At 31.5% G+C, this 22,055-nt stretch overlaps 1 protein-coding gene across 9 annotated transcripts in view; it reads left to right on the top strand.

Annotated features, from left to right (window-relative positions):
* Positions 1-22,055, top strand: part of LOC145269516 (uncharacterized) — a 962,295-nt gene that overhangs the window by 775,711 nt on the left and 164,529 nt on the right. For all 9 annotated transcript variants that reach the window (XR_013865075.1, XM_080125267.1, XM_080125266.1 and 6 more), the window contains one exon: positions 9,375-9,463. Coding sequence is in view for 8 of the 9 variants with exons in the window: in XM_080125267.1 (XP_079981393.1) it covers positions 9,375-9,463 (89 nt within the window). In the remaining variant the exon portion in view is untranslated. The remainder of the gene's footprint in view (positions 1-9,374; positions 9,464-22,055) is intronic.

Raw genomic sequence — 22,055 nt, forward strand, 5'->3', positions numbered from 1 at the left:
GCACTTGCCGTGGAAATGACGATAAACAAAGATAGGCTCGCAACGTCCCTTCTGTGGGAAAGAGGTTGCAGGGAAGGGAAAAGGGCATCCCCCACTAAGCTACGAAGTCTGTTTTAAACTCTGTAGCAAATGACTATACGACACGGCATGTATATACATGCTTTATCCGCATCTCTATGTGATACAAGAACACATCAAAATATCCTGTTATAGTTTAGGATGTCATCAAAATTAAGCATTACCACTAAACCATTAGCTTGACTGGAAATGGGAGCCCCCAGCTCAGTCTCGAAAGACAATGGATACCTCCTGAAAAGGTAGCTGCACGGGTAATTGTGAGGCACGGGCTGCGCAACTCCAAACACAGCTCCCCGGAATTTTCGCTGCTTAAGTCAAGTGGCAAGGAGAAGTGCTAGACGACTGGAAACAATGTCGAGATAAGCGGGGAGCATATACAGCACCTGGAATTCATAAATGGTCGCCTATTTTAGACCAGGCTCAACGTTGCTTATCTTCAGTGATTTGACGAGAACCGATGTGACAACGTGATTATGCCGTATATAGACTAAACCTGATGATTTCCTGCTGGAATGAAACATGGATCTTTTTAACGCTGCTTATTTGCTGTAGATATATTTTCATACTAAAATGCTCTACTGAAGTACTGAACACTGTTGTTTACACACAAGGTTTAAATGTTTATTATACAAAAAATTGTTTAACGATTGACTTTTTTACGTAAGGGACCATATATATATATATATATATATATATATATATATATATATATATATATATATATATATATACACTCATGAACAAAAAAAAATGAGCCAGGAAAGAAATTTACAATTTATTGCACAAAAAGCTGCATTACACAAAATGCAATTAAATAATAAACGAAAATGAGTAAAAAATATAAAGAGCAAGATATTTACTTTAATAAAAACTTAGTATGGAATGGAATTGCCCTTAGATCTTTTTAAAAGATCAATTCTTTTTATCATGCTCTCAACCAACTTGGAGCACTGTGAAGAGGAGATGTTATTCCATTCTCTTTGTACTGCTTCCCATAATTTTTCTTTGTTGGTAAAAGTTTTTCTGACTAATGCACGAGATATTATAGCCCAAATATTTTCCATTGGGTTTAAATCTGGGCTTTGGCCAGGCCAAAACATCACATCAATTGAATTATCAGTAAGCCACTTCTTTGTGACTTTTGCTGTGTGTGCAGGGGCATTATCATGTTGAAAAATAATGTCATTGTTCATTTCTAACTTCTGGATGCTTGGTAATAGACCTCTTTCTAATATTTGAATGTATTCTTTGGCATTAATTGACGCATCACATCTGATAATTTCCCCAACTCCTGCAGCAGAAAAGGTCCCCCATACCATTATTCCTCCGTTTCCATGTTTTACTGTGGTTTTTATGCAATTCGGTGAAAATCTTTCTCCGGATCTTCGGATGCAACGTTCAGGGGCATCACTGGCAAGGCAAAATCTTGATTCGTCCGACCAGAAAACATTTCTAAACCAATCTGCATCTTTCGTACCATAACATGATGCAAATGTCTTTCTGTCGCTGATGTTCTTCTTAGTTAACAAAGGTTTTTTTGCACATCTTTTTGATGAAAATCCCATTTCCTTCATCCTTCTGGATATTGTCACTCTAGAAAGAGAATTTCCTTTTGCTGTTTCGAATTGTTTGCTATGTTCAACATAAGTTTTTTTGTGATCCTTCAAAACGGTCATTTTAAGCCTGTGATCGTCCTTCATTGTGGATGCTCTGGGGCGACCAGAACCAACTTTCCTGCTCACTGTGCCTTCAATTTCGAACCTTTGCCCAATTCTCTTCACAGCTGAAAGAGATGTTGCCACCTTTTCTTCTTTCAAAATGTCGAAAATCTGCTTGTAAGTCAAAATTGCCTGTCGTAATCCTGCAATTCGGTTTTTAATTTTTCCGTCAAGATGTCGTCTTACTTTTCTTGGACTCATCTTTAATACTAATAACTTGAAAAATACTAAATAACAGCTAATTATTAGCAAACAAGCGATAAAAATTTTAAAAATTGTTTTCTTTCCAATTTCAATCATGGCCCATTTTTTTTCTGTTCCAATTTTAATCATGGCCCATTTTGTTTCTGTTCACGAGTGTATATATATATATACACACACAATATATTATATCGCCTAATAATATATGCGTATATAGGGTGGAACGATAACTTTGTCACCCTAAGGTAAACAACGCTACTTTTGGACCATCTTGTGTGAATCGAGCATCAGTTTTTTTTAGTGACATAAGAGATTAAAAGAAGGCAGGGAGGCTGTGTTGGATGGTGAGAGGTGTGAGACGGGTACGAAAGTCAGCGCACCAGAGTTGATTGGTCAAATAAAGAATTTCATGAACAAGGACCGTCATGTGTCTATAGAGAAAATAAATGCACAGTTTGATGTCAGTGTGGGAACTGTACACACAATTATTCGCGAGGAACTGAAGATGCAGAAGATTTGCGCAGATGCACAAGTCCACGACGCCATCCTTGTTACAGACTATTTGACCAAGATGGGTATTAAGACGGTTCCTCGCCCACCCTATACTCAAGACCTTGCTCCCTGTTACTTTTGGTCATTTTCTTAGCTTAAAGAAAAAAAAACATGATATAATTGAGGAGTTTGTAGCGGCTGTGACCAGGGTTATTGACACGCTCACACAAGAGGACTTCCGTGGGGCCTTCCAGAAGTTGTTGGAACGGTGCACAAGGGCATTGCATCCAGAGAAGATTACTTCAAAGGGGACTGCAGTTTCATGTGTGTACTATCAATAAAAGTGCCCCTACGAAAAAAGTCTGGAAATTTATTGAAGGCACCTCATATATTTACTCTCGGAAATATGAAATATGAAATATGAACAGCGTTGTGCAAAAAGAATTGATAGAATTTTTTACATCTCCACTTGTATAATTTAATATTTTCAATAGATTTTAGCTTTAAAAATTTTTCTCATTGTTTTCAGTCCATCTTTAATCTTGTATTAGTATCGCGCCTGTGTGTACATAAGAATAAACATCGAAGTTCTTTAAACCAATCGCGATGCTTAGTTTTCACGATAATATTCGTAGGCGCCATTTTGTTTTTCGTTAGTCAATTAGTTACAAATAAATCCCCGATAACGACACAGCATGAACATCTTTTGAAGTAATTGACTTCACAATAAAAAACGTTGGGTTTGTATTACTGTACACATAGATTCGAAAAAGTTGTCAAAAAACAAATATATAACAAATAAATGTTATCAAACGCAAGATAAGTAACTTTTCTACCTAACTGGATATATTTTTCGTGTTTTTATTCAATGTAACACGTTTATTCAGCTCGAAAATATGCAGTGTTTACCGATGTATTGGAAAATTCGAAATGGCGTCTGACTCTCTCACTTTAACACAGTAAGTTTGGGAAAAGGTGTTATAAATAAAAAAAACTGGATAAAATACTGTTAAAACTCACTCAATATATGTTACCGTGACTTATTCATAACACCTTTTCCAAACTTACCGTGTTAAAGAGGGAGTGAAGCGCCATCTTGAATTTTCCAATACATCGGTAAACACTGCATTTAGGGACACCAACAGTGAAGGAGGTGAGATCTTATTGCTAAGCAGGTTTGTCAGGGATATGTACGACGAGGGGGGGGGACGAGTGACACAAATTCATTAGAACACATTCCAATATTTGTAAAACAGGCACAGTGATGCAGCATAGCGGCGATGGGACAGGGGCTGGAGCTTAATTGATAAAGTGGGACCGATTAGATTGATAACTCTTTTTTGGACCCTATCCAAGAGGGGGAGAAACTAGTTGCAGATGCACCAGCCGAGATGTGGCAACAATACTCCATGCAAAAGCGAATGGTGGCCTTGTAGCGGTACTGGATACTTTCAGTTGTGAGTAGTCTTCTAGCTCGATAGAGGGAACCCACCTTCTTTGCAGCAGCCTTTGCAATGTCCTCTATGTATTTATTTCAGTTCATATTGCCCGCAAATATTAGACCGGGGAGTTTGAAGATGGAATTCTCAGGTAGGGTGTCATTTGTCAAGGGTATAGGCGGTTGGAATGCGTGTGACTTTTGTGTGTTTATTTTAATTCAATAAACGCTCAGGTAATTAATCTTATACTTTTTTTTGTATTGTTTTTAACGTGAACCTTTGATATTTTCGAATGCGGTCTATTTGAATTACCTCCCCTTGTTCTGAAATTAAGAAAATCAATGAAAGTTGTCATTATATGAATTTTAGTTGTTGGGGGAGGGTGAGAAAAGGATCTTTTTCTTTTTTTTTTTACAAAATATAACTTTTCGAAACAAACAAGAAATTGTAATTTTTAATTTAATTTTATTTTATTGCTTACAGCAAAAAAAAAAGTTTTCTAAAAGCGATAAAAACAGTCACACGCGTGCCATTAATAACTGTTCAAAATTAATTATAAATTTTAAAAGCTATATATTTTCATGCAATGACAATTTTCGTCCATTTTAGAATTTTGACCTTGTTACGAAAAGTTTTATTGGTTTTATTTTAAGTCAATAAATGTGCAGATAATTAATGTTTCATTTTGTGTTATTGCATTGTTTTTAACCCGAACCTTTGACATTTTCGAATACGCTCTACTTGAATTGTCCCTCTCTGTTCTAGGATTTTCAAGATGAAAACAAAAATATTCGTCCATAAAAACAGTAATGTACAAGTGGCGAACAAACGAACACATAAGAGTGGAAATTATACAACAGAAAATCTAACCTAACATCACAAAAAATAAGTTTTTTTTTATTGCCATGTAAAATCTATTAAGATTATGCTGAATATAATAACTCCCAAATAAAGCTGCTAATATTCATTATGAAATCAATTGTGTTTGAAGGCTATATCAATGCGGTTCGTGGGAAACACCGTGGACACGAGTTAGTATATAAAAGTATAATGACAGTATTAGAAGGAATCTATACTATTAATAAAATTCTAAATGTTTATTTATTTATGTGTGTGTACGCTTATATACCAATAAAACTTTTAAACGTATGTACTGAATTGAAAAATTCTTTTTCCCTAAACGGTGCGAATCCCTAGATTTTTCTTTTCTATATATTGTTCATAACGAACAACGCCGAGTCACAGAAAATCCTGAAATAACGTTTTTGGGGGCCGTTTTGTTTTTGTCGAAAAAGTTACCTGCCCATGTCAACGGAACTTAGCACTAGTAATTGTCTGTATTTTTGAGATGACGTGTCTTCATTTATTGAGATTGTCGGACTAACTTCCTCATCTTGGTTGTTATAGTCACAACGTTTCGGCTGTTTTGCCCTCCGGCCTTCATCAGGTGTTTTGTATCGAACTGGGGAACCGTTTCTTAGGAGTCTCGAACCCAACCCTTTATTATTATTACGGGGGTACCGTGTTCGGACTCCAGCTAGGCTTTGGGACATAGTTGCTGATTCTCTGTTTTGAATGTTACTTTTCACTGCCTTCGTTCAAGATTGAACTCAGCACCTTCGGGTAACTGTAAACTAAGGCAGTGAAAAGTAACATTCAAAACAGAGAATCAGTAACTATGTCCCAGAGCCGAGCTGGAGTCCGAACACGGTACCCCCGTGATAATAATAATAAAGGGTTGGGTTCGAGACTCTAACAAACGGTTCCCCAGTTCGATACAAAACACTTGATGAAGGCCGGAGGGCAAAACGGCCGAAACGTTGTGACTATAACAACCAAGATGAGGAAGTCAGTCCGACAATCTCAATAAAGGAACTTAGCACTGTCTGTATACAGTCGCGGTAACATCTTTCGGCATACGGACAGGACTTGTGCAGCAATGGATAACGCGTCTGACTACGGATCAGAGGATTCCAGGTTCGAATCCTGGCAAGTTCGTAATAATTTAAACAATCATTTTATCCAACGGTTACTCATTATCCTTACCCTTAGGGTATTTTTGTTTTTCGGTGATTTTGTTTTGTGCATATGTGAAGTTCCCATACTCAGAATTCACAAGAAAAGCATTGATGGTAAGACGATGTTGAGTGTACTTGATGTTGAGTGTACTTGATTTTGTGTTTGACCCGGCGTTGTGTGTGCCGATGCGGTGCAGCCACTAGTTTTCAAGAATTTTCAATTATATTACGATATTACGATTATTTACCAACAAAATGTATGGTACAAAATAGTAGGTGTTCATGTTCCTAATTTTCGAGAGTAGTATCTCTTCTACAGGGAGGAAAAGAAAAAGAAAGAAACTATACGTACAGCGAGATTTTATGTCGGTTTTTATGTCTTATTTATTTCTTTATTTCCAGAAGTCAGTGTCATCGTTTGCGTGTCAAATTAATATCCAGGATACGAGTTTTGATGGATATTTAGCATTGTTAGGCATTATCATAGCTTTTTATATATATATATATATATATATATACATATATATACGTATCTATATATCTATATATCTATAAAAGTGAACGTGTGTGTCTGTGTGTCTGTCTGTCTGTGTACATTTCCCTACGCAATAAATCTGTCAATTTTTAGTCTATAGACTCGAAATTTGAAATACCGGGTACTGAGATTTGAGAAAATTGATGTGACCAGTGTCAGCCAGAAATTTGGCTGTTAAGGGGTCAAATTTCAACGATTTGACCTTTAAGAACTCTACCAAACTCCTCCGAAAATTTTGGGTCTAGACACTTGAAATTTTAGATATAGGTTCCTTGAACCTGGATCTAACTTAATAAAGTGATTTGAGCCCGAAACTATAAATTTTAAGGGGTCATATTAGGGGTCAAATTAAAAAAAAACTGACTGCTTTTTCTTTTTTGCTCAACATACACTTCCAAATACTCGGGCAACGCCGGGCACCCATGCTAGTATATATGTATAGTAATTTGGTAATTTATAAAATATATATGGCGATTAAGCTACACTGAATATTCCACGTTTCATCCACTCTAGGACTCCTCGCTCTTATGCGCGAATTCTGTGGTTGTTTATCGTTTTTATATGCTCCTCTTCTATTGAGATTTTAGTTAGCCAATCAGCTTTCTAGTATCCACCGCGCCCTTCCTATCAGCCAATGGGCATGCATTTATCGGACAAAGGATCTGTTTTAAAACTAGGTTAGTGTTTTTTTTTGTTAGTTTATATATAAATATATATATATATATATATATATATATATATATATATATGTACGTACATATATGCATATATATATATACACACATACATACATATATGTGTGATCGTTTATGTATATTCATGTTTATTTAATTTATTTATTTGTTTATTTTCTATTGTTATTGTTAGTTTTAAAACTATTTTGTATCGCTTTCCTAGAGTAAATTTTATCTTGTGAACACAGTTATTTGCTATTTCTCTTCTACAGTTTAATAGATGTTGGGGTTCTTTAAAGTACAGGATAGCAAATTTTTCATGAAGGCATAATCTACATGGTTCATCTAGGTCCCTACACGTGGTAGCTTGTCTTATTATTTTCCATTCGACTACCGGCGAATGTCTGCTTTCTTTGAGTTTCCAGTATTTATTCGCTAGTGTTTTTTTTATTTATATATGAATATATATATATATATATATATATATATATATATATATATATATATATATATATAAACGGGTTAATTTTTGCGTCTTATGCTTAAAGTGTGTACTTAGGAGAGTTAATGACTGCTGTATTAGAGTGAGGTAATATACCTATTGGGTAAAGCGAATGGTCTAAGGGAGGTAATTCTATGTGCACTTAGATTAGTTCCCCTGCTAAAGTGTACACGTCAATTTGTATAAGTGTACAAATCTACATATATGTGCGTAAACGCACACATGCATACATGCGCATGCACAAAAGTACACCCATACATATGCATATATTTAATTTTTTAATAATTTATCTGCAAGGACCCGTGGCGCAGTGGTTAAAATACTTGAAAAAATCAATTCTAAAAAGTGATATTATCCTGACAGTTGAAGGTTCAATCCTCAGTGTGGGCGACCGAAAAGTACAATTGCGAATTACTTAGGGTCTCTAACCAGTCATGGCTGACGGAACAAGAGCATGCTACCCCCGTGAAGTAAATAAACGATTTCGTTCGAAATTCCGTCCAAGTTCTGAAGTTCGACAGAAACATTCCCGAGTTTGATATGATATAGCTGAAGAAGGTCGGAGGTTCCATCTGTTAAAAGAAGGCTTTTGCGTGTTTATTTATTTATTACTATTACGTAATCGTTTACTTTACTATTTCGTTTACTTTTCCGGTACTTTTAAGTGTCTGTGTTCTTACATATATGGGTGTGTATATGTGTGTGCTTTTATTAATGACAACAAGATGGATTTGAAGCTTCAATCTTTTATTTCAAGACAAGCCTATCATCTCGAACCCTGGTTGTCGGAAAGACGAATCTCCGATCTGCATACTTCTGCTGCCTAAACCACTCTCAGCCCATGTGGTCGTCAACCGGAAGCCTACAACCACAATTCCTGTGTCACCCCTAATTTCCGGTGCATTCTCTCTAGGTTGATACCTGTCAAACCTAACCTTTTGTGACCTTGCCAACTCGCTGATGGGAACCCCAAAATATGATTATATAACTTCTATTTCTAAAACTACCCATATAGCAATTAAGCTGGGATTAAAAGTAATACGAATAACTAATCCTCATCTCAAAAATTCAGAAATGAATTTATCTTTTTGTTTTATTACATTTTTATTTGTTTATTTATTTGTTTATTTTCTATATATCAACTTATTGATTCTATTTGTTTGTTTATTTATTAATACATATAAACATATTTCTGGTTTATTTATTATGTATTGTTATTGAATACTGATCATAGAAAATTACTGAAAATTACTTTAAAATTGTCCTTATTCTTTTTATATGCTAACTCGTATCCCACAAACCGCATTCTCAGCAATACTTAATATTTTCACAACTCGTATCCTGGAAGTGGATTTGACAGCCGGTTTGCTACACTGACTTGTGGAAATAAAGAAATAAATAAAAATAAATAAAGCAGGCAGTTCTACACGTTTTTTTTTTAATTTCCACCCCACCCTGAAGAAGAAATACTCCTCTCGAAAATTACGCACATCAACATCTACAATCTTGAACGACACGTTCCGTTGGTAAAAAAGCATAATTATTGATAATTCGTTCTAATATTGTCATTATCTTTTATACGCTAATTTGTGTGTACAGTGTTTCCCATGAACTGCATTGATATAGCCTTCAAACACAACTTCTTTCACACTATGCACAATGCTTCAAGCAAACTACATCTTTCTCATTTATTCACTCTATTGTTTTCTCATTATAGGACGGTGCAAAATCATATATGCAATCACACAATGTCCCTAAGGAGCTTCAAAAACGAGTCCAACGTTGGTACGACTATGTCTGGTCGAGGTAAGATATACACATTCGGTTATAGTTAGCTAATGTTCTTCCTAATTTCCTATGTGGCTGCTACCGGAAGTCGTGACAAAGCAAATCAGTTCCTTTTTTTTTCTCCCACACCTATATCTACCCATCTGCACATACTCTTTTTTTATTACGTTCGATCGTTGTTTTTTATTATTATTTAATAATCATTGAAAGTTTTTTCGATCTTATTTTTATTAAGAATTATTAAAGTTCGTTTGATTCTTTTCTTAGAGAACTATTAAAAAACTTTTAAAAACCTTTTTTAAACTATTTTGGGAATATGATGTAGTGGATACGTTATTTTATGATGTTCGTAATTTTGTTAATTTGATTTCAATAATTTTATTTGTTATTTTTATTTGGATTTAATTTTTATACTTTCATACACATATATGCATTACATACATTCAAATAAAAAACTTTTATGTTTAAATTTTTTAAAAAATGACTTTTATTTTTATAATTTTATAAACATATATTTCTTATAAAATTTGGGGAAAAAATTTTTTAAAAAATTATTTTTTTAATTCTGTTATTGAAAGGTCAAATAAAAACTAATTGTGTCATTTTTAATTGCATAATTATGTTAGCGAGGGATACCCGGCGTTGCCCGGGTGTTTGTAGGTGTGTGTGAAAAAAACCCGAAATGTGAAAAAAAAGCAGGTGCCCGTGAAAAAAAAAACGAAGCCTTTACGACGCGCAGTTGGAAAATAGTAAAGTGTGAAAAAAAAAAAACAGGTGCGCGTTTTTGATTGACGTGACGGCGATAGGTATTCAGCAGTTAGCATTTTGTGCGGGACAGTTTTTAATGAGGTCAATAAATCGGTTTGTTTGTTTTTAAAAACCCGCTCCCCGTTTATTAGGGGGAGCGTCTCGTCTCGAAATGAAAGCTATCATCTGATATGACGAAGTCGACATTGACCAAACGTTACTTAGCTCTCTAGAGACCACTGGCCGAAAGCCAGTGGGTATTTATTTGCTCCCCCACCGAGCAAATTAGGCACAAGGCCGATTTTTATTGTGAGGAGTCAACTGAGGGGGAAGGGAAAAAGGGGACCAGCTCCCGAGAGGAGGGAAATGGGAGCTGGTTAAAGGTCAAGCATGTGGGGTTGCCCCCACATCTGGTCTTTGCTAGTGATAGCTAGTCCTAGCTAGTCATAGCTTGCAGTATCTGCCGGAACAGATACTACACTTTGATCTTGTCACCCGGGCCCCGGAGGGCGCACAGGCCGGTCTGGCTTTTGGCCAGTGGATATTTATTTGCTCCCCCACCGAGCAAATTAGGCACAAGGCCAATTTTTATTGTGAGGAGTCAAGGGAGGGGGAAGGGAAAAAGGGGACCAGCTCCCGAGAGGAGGGAAATGGGAGCTGGTTAAAGGTCAATCATGTGGGGTTGCCCTCACATCTGGTCTTTGCTAGTCATAGCTAGTCCTAGCTTGCAGTATCTGCCGGAACAGATACTACACTTTGATCATGTCACCCGGGCCCCGGAGGGCGCGCGGGCCGGTCTGGCTTTTGGCCAGTGGGTATTTATTTGCTCCCCCACCGAGCAAATTAGGCACAAGGCCGATTTTTAATGTGAGGAGTGAAGGGAGGGGGAAGGGAAAAAGGGGACCAGCTCCCGAGAGGTGGGAAATGGGAGCTGGTTAAAGGTCAGGCATGTGGGGTTGCCCCCACATCTGGTCTTTGCTAGTCATAGCTGGTCTTTGCTAGTCATAGCTTGCAGCATCTGTCGGAACAGATACTACACTTTGATCTTGTCACCCGGGCCCCGGAGGGCGCACGGGCCAGTGTGGCCTTCGGCCAGTGATTACAGTCGAGTTTCGCTTTTTGTTTATACCGAAAACCGAATGTAACGCGTGCCGATGCGGGAAATGTTAAATAATTAACGTTTGAAAGTCAATAAAATTAAATAGACAGGCGAGAGCCATGGTTAACTGCAAGATATTACAATTTATAAATGATATAAAAAGTTTTAAGAAGTTGTGAAGCGAGCGAGCGCTTCTCTGAAAGAAGCCTTCTGTGGACATCGAGGAAAAGCGTACATACATACATACATACATTTTCGCTTTTATATATATAGATTTCAATAAATCGCTCCACAATATAAATACTCAGAAACTATAAAAGTGAAGGAACTAATTTGCCCTGTCACCGCTTATGGTAGCGTTACACCGGAAGTTAGGAAGTACGTTGGCTGCCACATTGTTTTGCTGGTATTTGCATGCTTATTTGATCAACTTCGTTGAAGGATAAAAATAAATGAATTTGCTTCTTCCTTCTCTGAGCACATCGTTTAATCTAAATTGATCGTATCTGTAAATTAGCCTAAATGCTATAATCAGTGTTGCTTTAGCAACTATCCCTATTGAAACATTTTTTTGAAAAAGATAGGAGTTCTAGTTATGACATTAATATGCACCTGGTTATGATGATAGAGTTTCGAGCTTTGAAAAATGTTGAATAACTCATAGTTGTATTAATTTATTTTTATTTCGGACTATTATTCTCACCTTTATTGGTTGTTGTTTTTTCACGACGTTTCGGCCAACTATTCCTCTGGCCTTCGTCAGGTAGTAACCGCGACTGATAGGAACTTCGAATCTCCTAACTGCATTCTCAGCAATCACTGCCATCCGTAGTTATAGTCGTCTCACCACGTTTTGGCCAAGTAAACCTCTGGCCGGCTTTGGGTAGGATTGAAACTGCTATCTTCAGACAATGTCCATCTGGAACCGTAGAGATTAAACGTCTCTATCAACTGCGCCATGGGCCCTGAAGGGTGATCGAGGTTGGATTCTTTGATCTTATAAATCCACGTTTATTTATTATTGGATCTTCCATAGTCGGGTCCGTACCGATCGGAATATATATTATTTCTTTAATTGGAATTCATTTTCGAGATAAGCGCAAAAAAAAAAACAACCAATGAAGATGAGAATAATAGTCCAAAATAAAAATAAATTAATATATATATAATGCTCGTCTCAAAAATGAATTCCAATTAAGGAGTAATGTATAACTCACAGTTGTCATTCTAATTAATGAATAATATATAACTCACAGTTGTCATTCCAATTAATGAATGATATATAACTCACAGTTGTCATTCCAATTAATGAATAATATATAACTCACAGTTGTCATTCCAATTAATGAATGATATATAACTCACAGTTTTCATTCCAATTAATGAATAATATATAACTCACAGTTGTCATTCCAATTAATGAATAATATATAACTCACAGTTGTCATTCCAATTAATGAATGATATATAACTCACAGTTGTCATTCCAATTAATGAATGATATATAACTCACAGTTGTCATTCCAATTAATGAATGATATATAACTCACAGTTTTCATTCCAATTAATGAATAATATATAACTCACAGTTGTCATTCCAATTAATGAATAATATATAACTCACAGTTGTCATTGTAATTAATGAATAATATATAACTCACAGTTGTCATTCCAATTAATGAATAATATATAACTAACAGTTGTCATTCCAATTAATGAATGATATATAAGTCACAGTTGTCATTCTAATTAATGAATAATATATAACTCACAGTTGTCATTCTAATTAATGAATAATATATAACTCACAGTTGTCATTCCAATTAATGAATAATATATAACTCACAGTTGTCATTCCAATTAATGAATGATATATAACTCACAGTTGTCATTCCAATTAATGAATGATATATAACTCACAGTTTTCATTCCAATTAATGAATAATATATAACTCACAGTTGTCATTCCAATTAATGAATAATATATAACTCACAGTTGTCATTCCAATTAATGAATAATATATAACTCACAGTTGTCATTCCAATTAATGAATAATATATAACTCACAGTTTTCATTCCAATTAATGAATGATATATAACTCACAGTTGTCATTCTAATTAATGAATGATATATAACTCACAGTTGTCATTCCAATTAATGAATAATATATAACTCACAGTTGTCATTCCAATTAATGAATGATATATAACTCACAGTTGTCATTCTAATTAATGAATAATATATAACTCACAGTTGTCATTCTAATTAATGAATAATATATAACTCACAGTTGTCATTCCAATTAATGAATAATATATAACTCACAGTTGTCATTCCAATTAATGAATAATATATAACTCACAGTTGTCATTCCAATTAATGAATGATATATAACTCACAGTTGTCATTCCAATTAATGAATAATATATAACTCACAGTTGTCATTCCAATTAATGAATAATATATAACTCACAGTTGTCATTCCAATTAATGAATAATATATAACTCACAGTTGTCATTCCAATTAATGAATAATATATAACTAACAGTTGTCATTCCAATTAATGAATGATATATAACTCACAGTTGTCATTCCAATTAATGAATAATATATAACTCACAGTTGTCATTCCAATTAATGAATAATATATAACTCACAGTTGTCATTCCAATTAATGAATAATATATAACTCACAGTTTTCATTCCAATTAATGAATGATATATAACTCACACTTGTCATTCCAATTAATGAATAATATATAACTCACAGTTGTCATTCCAATTAATGAATGATATATAACTCACAGTTGTCATTCCAATTAATGAATGATATATAACTCACAGATGTCATTCCAATTAATGAATAATATATAACTCACAGTTGTCATTCCAATTAATGAATAATATACAACTCACGGTTTTCATTCCAATTAATGAATAATATATAACTCACAGTTGTCATTCCAATTAATGAATGATATATAACTCACAGTTGTCATTCCAATTAATGAATGATATATAACTCACAGTTGTCATTCCAATTAATGAATAATATATAACTTACAGTTTTCATTCCAATTAATGAATGATATATAACTCACAGTTGTCATTCCAATAAATGAATAATATATAACTCACAGTTGTCATTCCAATTAATGAATGATATATAACTCACAGTTGTCATTCCACTTAATGAATGATATATAACTCACAGATGTCATTCCAATTAATGAATAATATATAACTCACAGTTGTCATTCCAATTAAGGAATAATATACAACTCACAGTTGTCATTCCAATTAATGAATAATATATAACTCACAGTTGTCATTCCAATTAATGAATAATATATAACTCACAGTTGTCATTACAATTAATGAATAATATATAACTCACAGTTGTCATTCCAATTAATGAATAATATATAACTCACAGTTGTCATTCCAATTAATGAATAATATATAACTCACAGTTGTCATTCCAATTAATGAATGATATATAACTCACAGTTGTCATTCCAATTAATGAATGATATATAACTCACAGTTGTCATTCCAATTAATGAATAATATATAAGTCACAGTTGTCATTCCAATTAATGAATAATATACAACTCACAGTTGTTATTCCAATTAATGAATAATATATAACTCACAGTTGTCATTCCAATTAATGAATAATATATAACTCACAGTTGTCATTCCAATTAATGAATAATATAAAACTCACAGTTGTCATTCCAATTAATGAATAATATATAACTCACAGTTGTCATTCCAATTAAGGAATAATATATAACTCACAGTTGTCATTCCAATTAATGAATAATATATAACTCACAGATGTCATTCCTATTAATGAATGATATATAACTCACAGTTGTCATTTCAATTAAGGAATAATATATAACTCACAGTTGTCATTCCAATTAATGAATAATATATAACTCACAGTTGTCATTCCAATTAATGAATAATATACAACTCACAGTTGTCATTCCAATAAATGAATAATATATAACTCACAGTTGTCATTCCAATTAATGAATGATATATAACTCACAGTTGTCATTACAATTAATGAATGATATATAACTCACAGATGTCATTCCAATTTATGAATAATATATAACTCACAGTTGTCATTCAAATTAATGAATAATATACAACTCACAGTTGTCATTCCAATTAATGAATAATATATAACTCACAGTTGTCATTCCAATTAATGAATAATATATAACTCACAGTTGTCATTACAATTAATAAATAATATATAACTCACAGTTGTCATTCCAATTAATGAATAATATATAACTCACAGTTGTCATTCCAATTAATGAATAATATATAACTCACAGTTGTCATTCCAATTAATGAATAATATATAACTCACAGTTGTCATTCCAATTAATGAATAATATATAACTCACAGTTGTCATTCCAATTAATGAATAATATATAACTCACAGTTGTCATTCCAATTAATGAATGATATATAACTCACAGTTGTCATTCCAATTAATGAATGATATATAACTCACAGTTGTCATTCCAATTAATGAATAATATATAAGTCACAGTTGTCATTCCAATTAATGAATAATATACAACTCACAGTTGTCATTCCAATTAATGAATAATATATAACTCACAGTTGTCATTCCAATTAATGAATAATATATAACTCACAGTTGTCATTCCAATTAATGAATAATATATAACTCACAGTTGTCATTCCAATTAATGAATAATATATAACTCACAGTTGTCATTCCAATTAAGGAATAATATATAACTCACAGTTGTCATTCCAATTAATGAATGATATATAACTCACAGATGTCATTCCTATTAATGAATGATATATAACTCACAGTTGTCATTCCAATTAAGGAATAATATATAACTCACAGTTGTCATTCCAATTAATGAATAATATATAACTCACAGTTGTCATTCCAATTAATGAAAAATATATAACTCACAGTTGTCATTCCAATTAATGAATGATATATAACTCACAGTTGTCATTCCAATTAATGAATAATATATAACTCACAGATGTCATTCCAATTAATGAATAATATATAACTCACAGTTGTCATTCCAATTAATGAATAATATACAACTCACAGTTGTCATTCCAATTAATGAATAATATATAACTCACAGTTGTCATTCCAATTAATGAATAATATATAACTCACAGTTGTCATTACAATTAATGAATAATATATAACTCACAGTTGTCATTCCAATTAATGAATAATATATAACTCACAGTTGTCATTCCAATTAATGAATAATATATAACTCACAGTTGTCATTCCAATTAATGAATAATATATAACTCACAGTTTTCATTCCAATTAATGAATAATATATAACTCACAGTTGTCATTCCAATTAATGAATGATATATAACTCACAGTTGTCATTCCAATTAATGAATGATATATAACCAACAGTTGTCATTCCAATTAATGAATAATATATAAGTCACAGTTGTCATTCCAATAATTGAATAATATACAACTCACAGTTGTCATTCCAATTAATGAATAATATATAACTCACAGTTGTCATTCCAATTAATGAATAATATATAACTCACAGTTGTCATTCCAATTAATGAATAATATATAACTCACAGTTGTCATTCCAATTAATAAATAATATATAACTCACAGTTGTCATTCCAATTAAGGAATAATATATAACTCACAGTTGTCATTCCAATTAATGAATAATATATAACTCACAGATGTCATTCCTATTAATGAATGATATATAACTCACAGTTGTCATTCCAATTAAGGAATGATATATAACTCACAGTTGTCATTCCAATTAATGAATAATATATAAGTCACAGTTGTCATTCCAATTAATGAATAATATACAACTCACAGTTGTCATTCCAATTAATGAATAATATATAACTCACAGTTGTCATTCCAATTAATGAATAATATATAACTCACAGTTGTCATTCCAATTAATGAATAATATATAACTCACAGTTGTCATTCCAATTAATGAATAATATATAACTCACAGTTGTCATTCCAATTAAGGAATAATATATAACTCACAGTTGTCATTCCAATTAATGAATAATATATAACTCACAGATGTCATTCCTATTAATGAATGATATATAACTCACAGTTGTCATTCCAATTAAGGAATAATATATAACTCACAGTTGTCATTCCAATTAATGAATAATATATAACTCACAGTTGTCATTCCAATTAATGAATAATATATAACTCACAGTTGTCATTCCAATTAATGAATGATATATAACTCACAGTTGTCATTCCAATTAATGAATGATATATAACTCACAGTTGTCATTCCAATTAATGAATAATATATAAGTCACAGTTGTCATTCCAATTAATGAATAATATACAACTCACAGTTGTCATTCTAATTAATGAATAATATATAACTCACAGTTGTCATTCCAATTAATGAATAATATATAACTCACAGTTGTCATTCCAATTAATGAATAATATATAACTCACAGTTGTCATTCCAATTAATGAATAATATATAACTCAGAGTTTTCATTCCAATTAATGAATGATATATAACTCACACTTGTCATTCCAATTAATGAATAATATATAACTCACAGTTGTCATTACAATTAATGAATGATATATAACTCACAGTTGTCATTCCAATTAATGAATGATATATAACTCACAGATGTCATTCCAATTAATGAATAATATATAACTCACAGTTGTCATTTCAATTAATGAATAATATACAACTCACAGTTGTCATTCCAATTAATGAATAATATATAACTCACAGTTGTCATTCCAATTAATGAATAATATATAACTCACAGTTGTCATTCCAATTAAGGAATAATATATAACTCACAGTTGTCATTACAATTAATGAATAATATATAACTCACAGTTGTCATTCCAATTAATGAATAATATATAACTCACAGTTGTCATTCCAATTAATGAATAATATATAACTCACAGTTGTCATTCCAATTAATGAATAATATATAACTCACAGTTTTCATTCCAATTAATGAATAATATATAACTCACAGTTGTCATTCCAATTAATGAATGATATATAACTCACAGTTGTCATTCCAATTAATGAATGATATATAACTCACAGTTGTCATTCCAATTAATGAATAATATATAAGTCACAGTTGTCATTCCAATTAATGAATAATATACAACTCACAGTTGTCATTCCAATTAATGAATAATATATAACTCACAGTTGTCATTCCAATTAATGAATAATATATAACTCACAGTTGTCATTCCAATTAATGAATAATATATAACTCACAGTTGTCATTCCAATTAATAAATAATATACTTCACAGTTGTCATTCCAATTAAGGAATAATATATAACTCACAGTTGTCATTCCAATTAATGAATAATATATAACTCACAGATGTCATTCCTATTAATGAATGATATATAACTCACAGTTGTCATTCCAATTAAGGAATGATATATAACTCACAGTTGTCATTCCAATTAATGAATAATATATAAGTCACAGTTGTCATTCCAATTAATGAATAATATACAACTCACAGTTGTCATTCCAATTAATGAATAATATATAACTCACAGTTGTCATTCCAATTAATGAATAATATATAACTCACAGTTGTCATTCCAATTAATGAATAATATATAACTCACAGTTGTCATTCCAATTAATGAATAATATATAACTCACAGTTGTCATTCCAATTAAGGAATAATATATAACTCACAGTTGTCATTCCAATTAATGAATAATATATAACTCACAGTTGTCATTCCTATTAATGAATGATATATAACTCACAGTTGTCATTCCAATTAAGGAATAATATATAACTCACAGTTGTCATTCCAATTAATGAATAATATATAACTCACAGTTGTCATTCCAATTAATGAATAATATATAACTCACAGTTGTCATTCCAATTAATGAATGATATATAACTCACAGTTGTCATTCCAATTAATGAATGATATATAACTCACAGTTGTCATTCCAATTAATGAATAATATATAAGTCACAGTTGTCATTCCAATTAATGAATAATATACAACTCACAGTTGTCATTCCAATTAATGAATAATATATAACTCACAGTTGTCATTCCAATTAATGAATAATATATAACTCACAGTTGTCATTCCAATTAATGAATAATATATAACTCACAGTTGTCATTCCAATTAATGAATAATATATAACTCAGAGTTTTCATTCCAATTAATGAATGATATATAACTCACACTTGTCATTCCAATTAATGAATAATATATAACTCACAGTTGTCATTCCAATTAATGAATGATATATAACTCACAGTTGTCATTCCAATTAATGAATGATATATAACTCACAGATGTCATTCCAATTAATGAATAATATATAACTCACAGTTGTCATTTCAATTAATGAATAATATACAACTCACAGTTGTCATTCCAATTAATGAATAATATATAACTCACAGTTGTCATTCCAATTAATGAATGATATATAACTCACAGTTGTCATTCCAATGAATGAATGATATATAACTCACAGTTGTCATTCCAATTAATGAATAATATATAACTTACAGTTTTCATTCCAATTAATGAATGATATATAACTCAGTAGTTGTCATTCCAATAAATGAATAATATATAACTCACAGTTGTCATTCCAATTAATGAATGATATATAACTCACAGTTGTCATTCCAATTAATGAATGATATATAACTCACAGATGTCATTCCAATTAATGAATAATATATAACTCACAGTTGTCATTCCAATTAATGAATAATATACAACTCACAGTTGTCATTCCAATTAATGAATAATATATAACTCACAGTTGTCATTCCAATTAATGAATAATATATAACTCACAGTTGTCATTACAATTAATGAATAATATATCACTCACAGTTGTCATTCCAATTAATGAATAATATATTACTCACAGTTGTCATTCCAATTAATGAATAATATATAACTCACAGTTGTCATTCCAATTAATGAATAATATATAACTCACACTTGTCATTCCAATTAATGAATAATATATAACTCACAGTTGTCATTCCAATTAATGAATGATATATACCTCACAGTTGTCATTCCAATTAATGAATGATATATAACTCACAGTTGTCATTCTAATTAATGAATAATATATAAGTCACAGTTGTCATTCCAATTAATGAATAATATACAACTCACAGTTGTCATTCCAATTAATGAATAATATATAACTCACAGTTGTCATTCCAATTAATGAATAATATATAACTCACAGTTGTCATTCCAATTAATGAATAATATATAACTCACAGTTGTCATTCCAATTAAGGAATAATATATAACTCACAGTTGTCATTCCAATTAATGAATAATATATAACTCACAGATGTCATTCCTATTAATGAATGATATATAACTCACAGTTGTCATTCCAATTAAGGAATAATATATAACTCACAGTTGTCATTCCAATTAATGAATAATATATAACTCACAGTTGTCATTCCAATTAATGAAAAATATATAACTCACAGTTGTCATTCCAATTAATGAATGATATATAACTCACAGTTGTCATTCCAATTAAGGAATAATATATAACTCACAGATGTCATTCCAATTAATGAATAATATATAACTCACAGTTGTCATTCCAATTAATGAATAATATACAACTCACAGTTGTCATTCCAATTAATGAATAATATATAACTCACAGTTGTCATTCCAATTAATGAATAATATATAACTCACAGTTGTCATTACAATTAATGAATAATATATAACTCACAGTTGTCATTCCAATTAATGAATAATATATAACTCACAGTTGTCATTCCAATTAATGAATAATATATAACTCACAGTTGTCATTCCAATTAATGAATAATATATAACTCACAGTTGTCATTCCAATTAATGAATAATATATAACTCACAGTTGTCATTCCAATTAATGAATGATATATAACTCACAGTTGTCATTCCAATTAATGAATGATATATAACTCACAGTTGTCATTCCAATTAATGAATAATATATAAGTCACAGTTGTCATTCCAATTAATGAATAATATATAACTCACAGTTGTCATTCCAATTAATGAATAATATATCACTCACAGTTGTCATTCCAATTAATGAATAATATATAACTCACAGTTGTCATTCCAATTAATGAATAATATATAACTCACAGTTGTCATTCCAATTAATGAATAATATATAACTCACAGTTGTCATTCCAATTAAGGAATAATATATAACTCACAGTTGTCATTCCAATTAATGAATAATATATAACTCACAGATGTCATTCCTATTAATGAATGATATATAACTCACAGTTGTCATTCCAATTAAGGAATGATATATAACTCACAGTTGTCATTCCAATTAATGAATAATATATAAGTCACAGTTGTCATTCCAATTAATGAATAATATACAACTCACAGTTGTCATTCCAATTAATGAATAATATATAACTCACAGTTGTCATTCCAATTAATGAATAATATATAACTCACAGTTGTCATTCCAATTAATGAATAATATATAACTCACAGTTGTCATTCCAATTAATGAATAATATATAACTCACAGTTGTCATTCCAATTAAGGAATAATATATAACTCACAGTTGTCATTCCAATTAATGAATAATATATAACTCACAG

The sequence above is a fragment of the Euprymna scolopes genome, chromosome 45 (assembly GCF_053919585.1).
Source record: "Euprymna scolopes isolate OS-2025 chromosome 45, ASM5391958v1, whole genome shotgun sequence".
Classification (NCBI taxonomy): Eukaryota; Metazoa; Mollusca; class Cephalopoda; order Sepiida; family Sepiolidae; genus Euprymna; species Euprymna scolopes.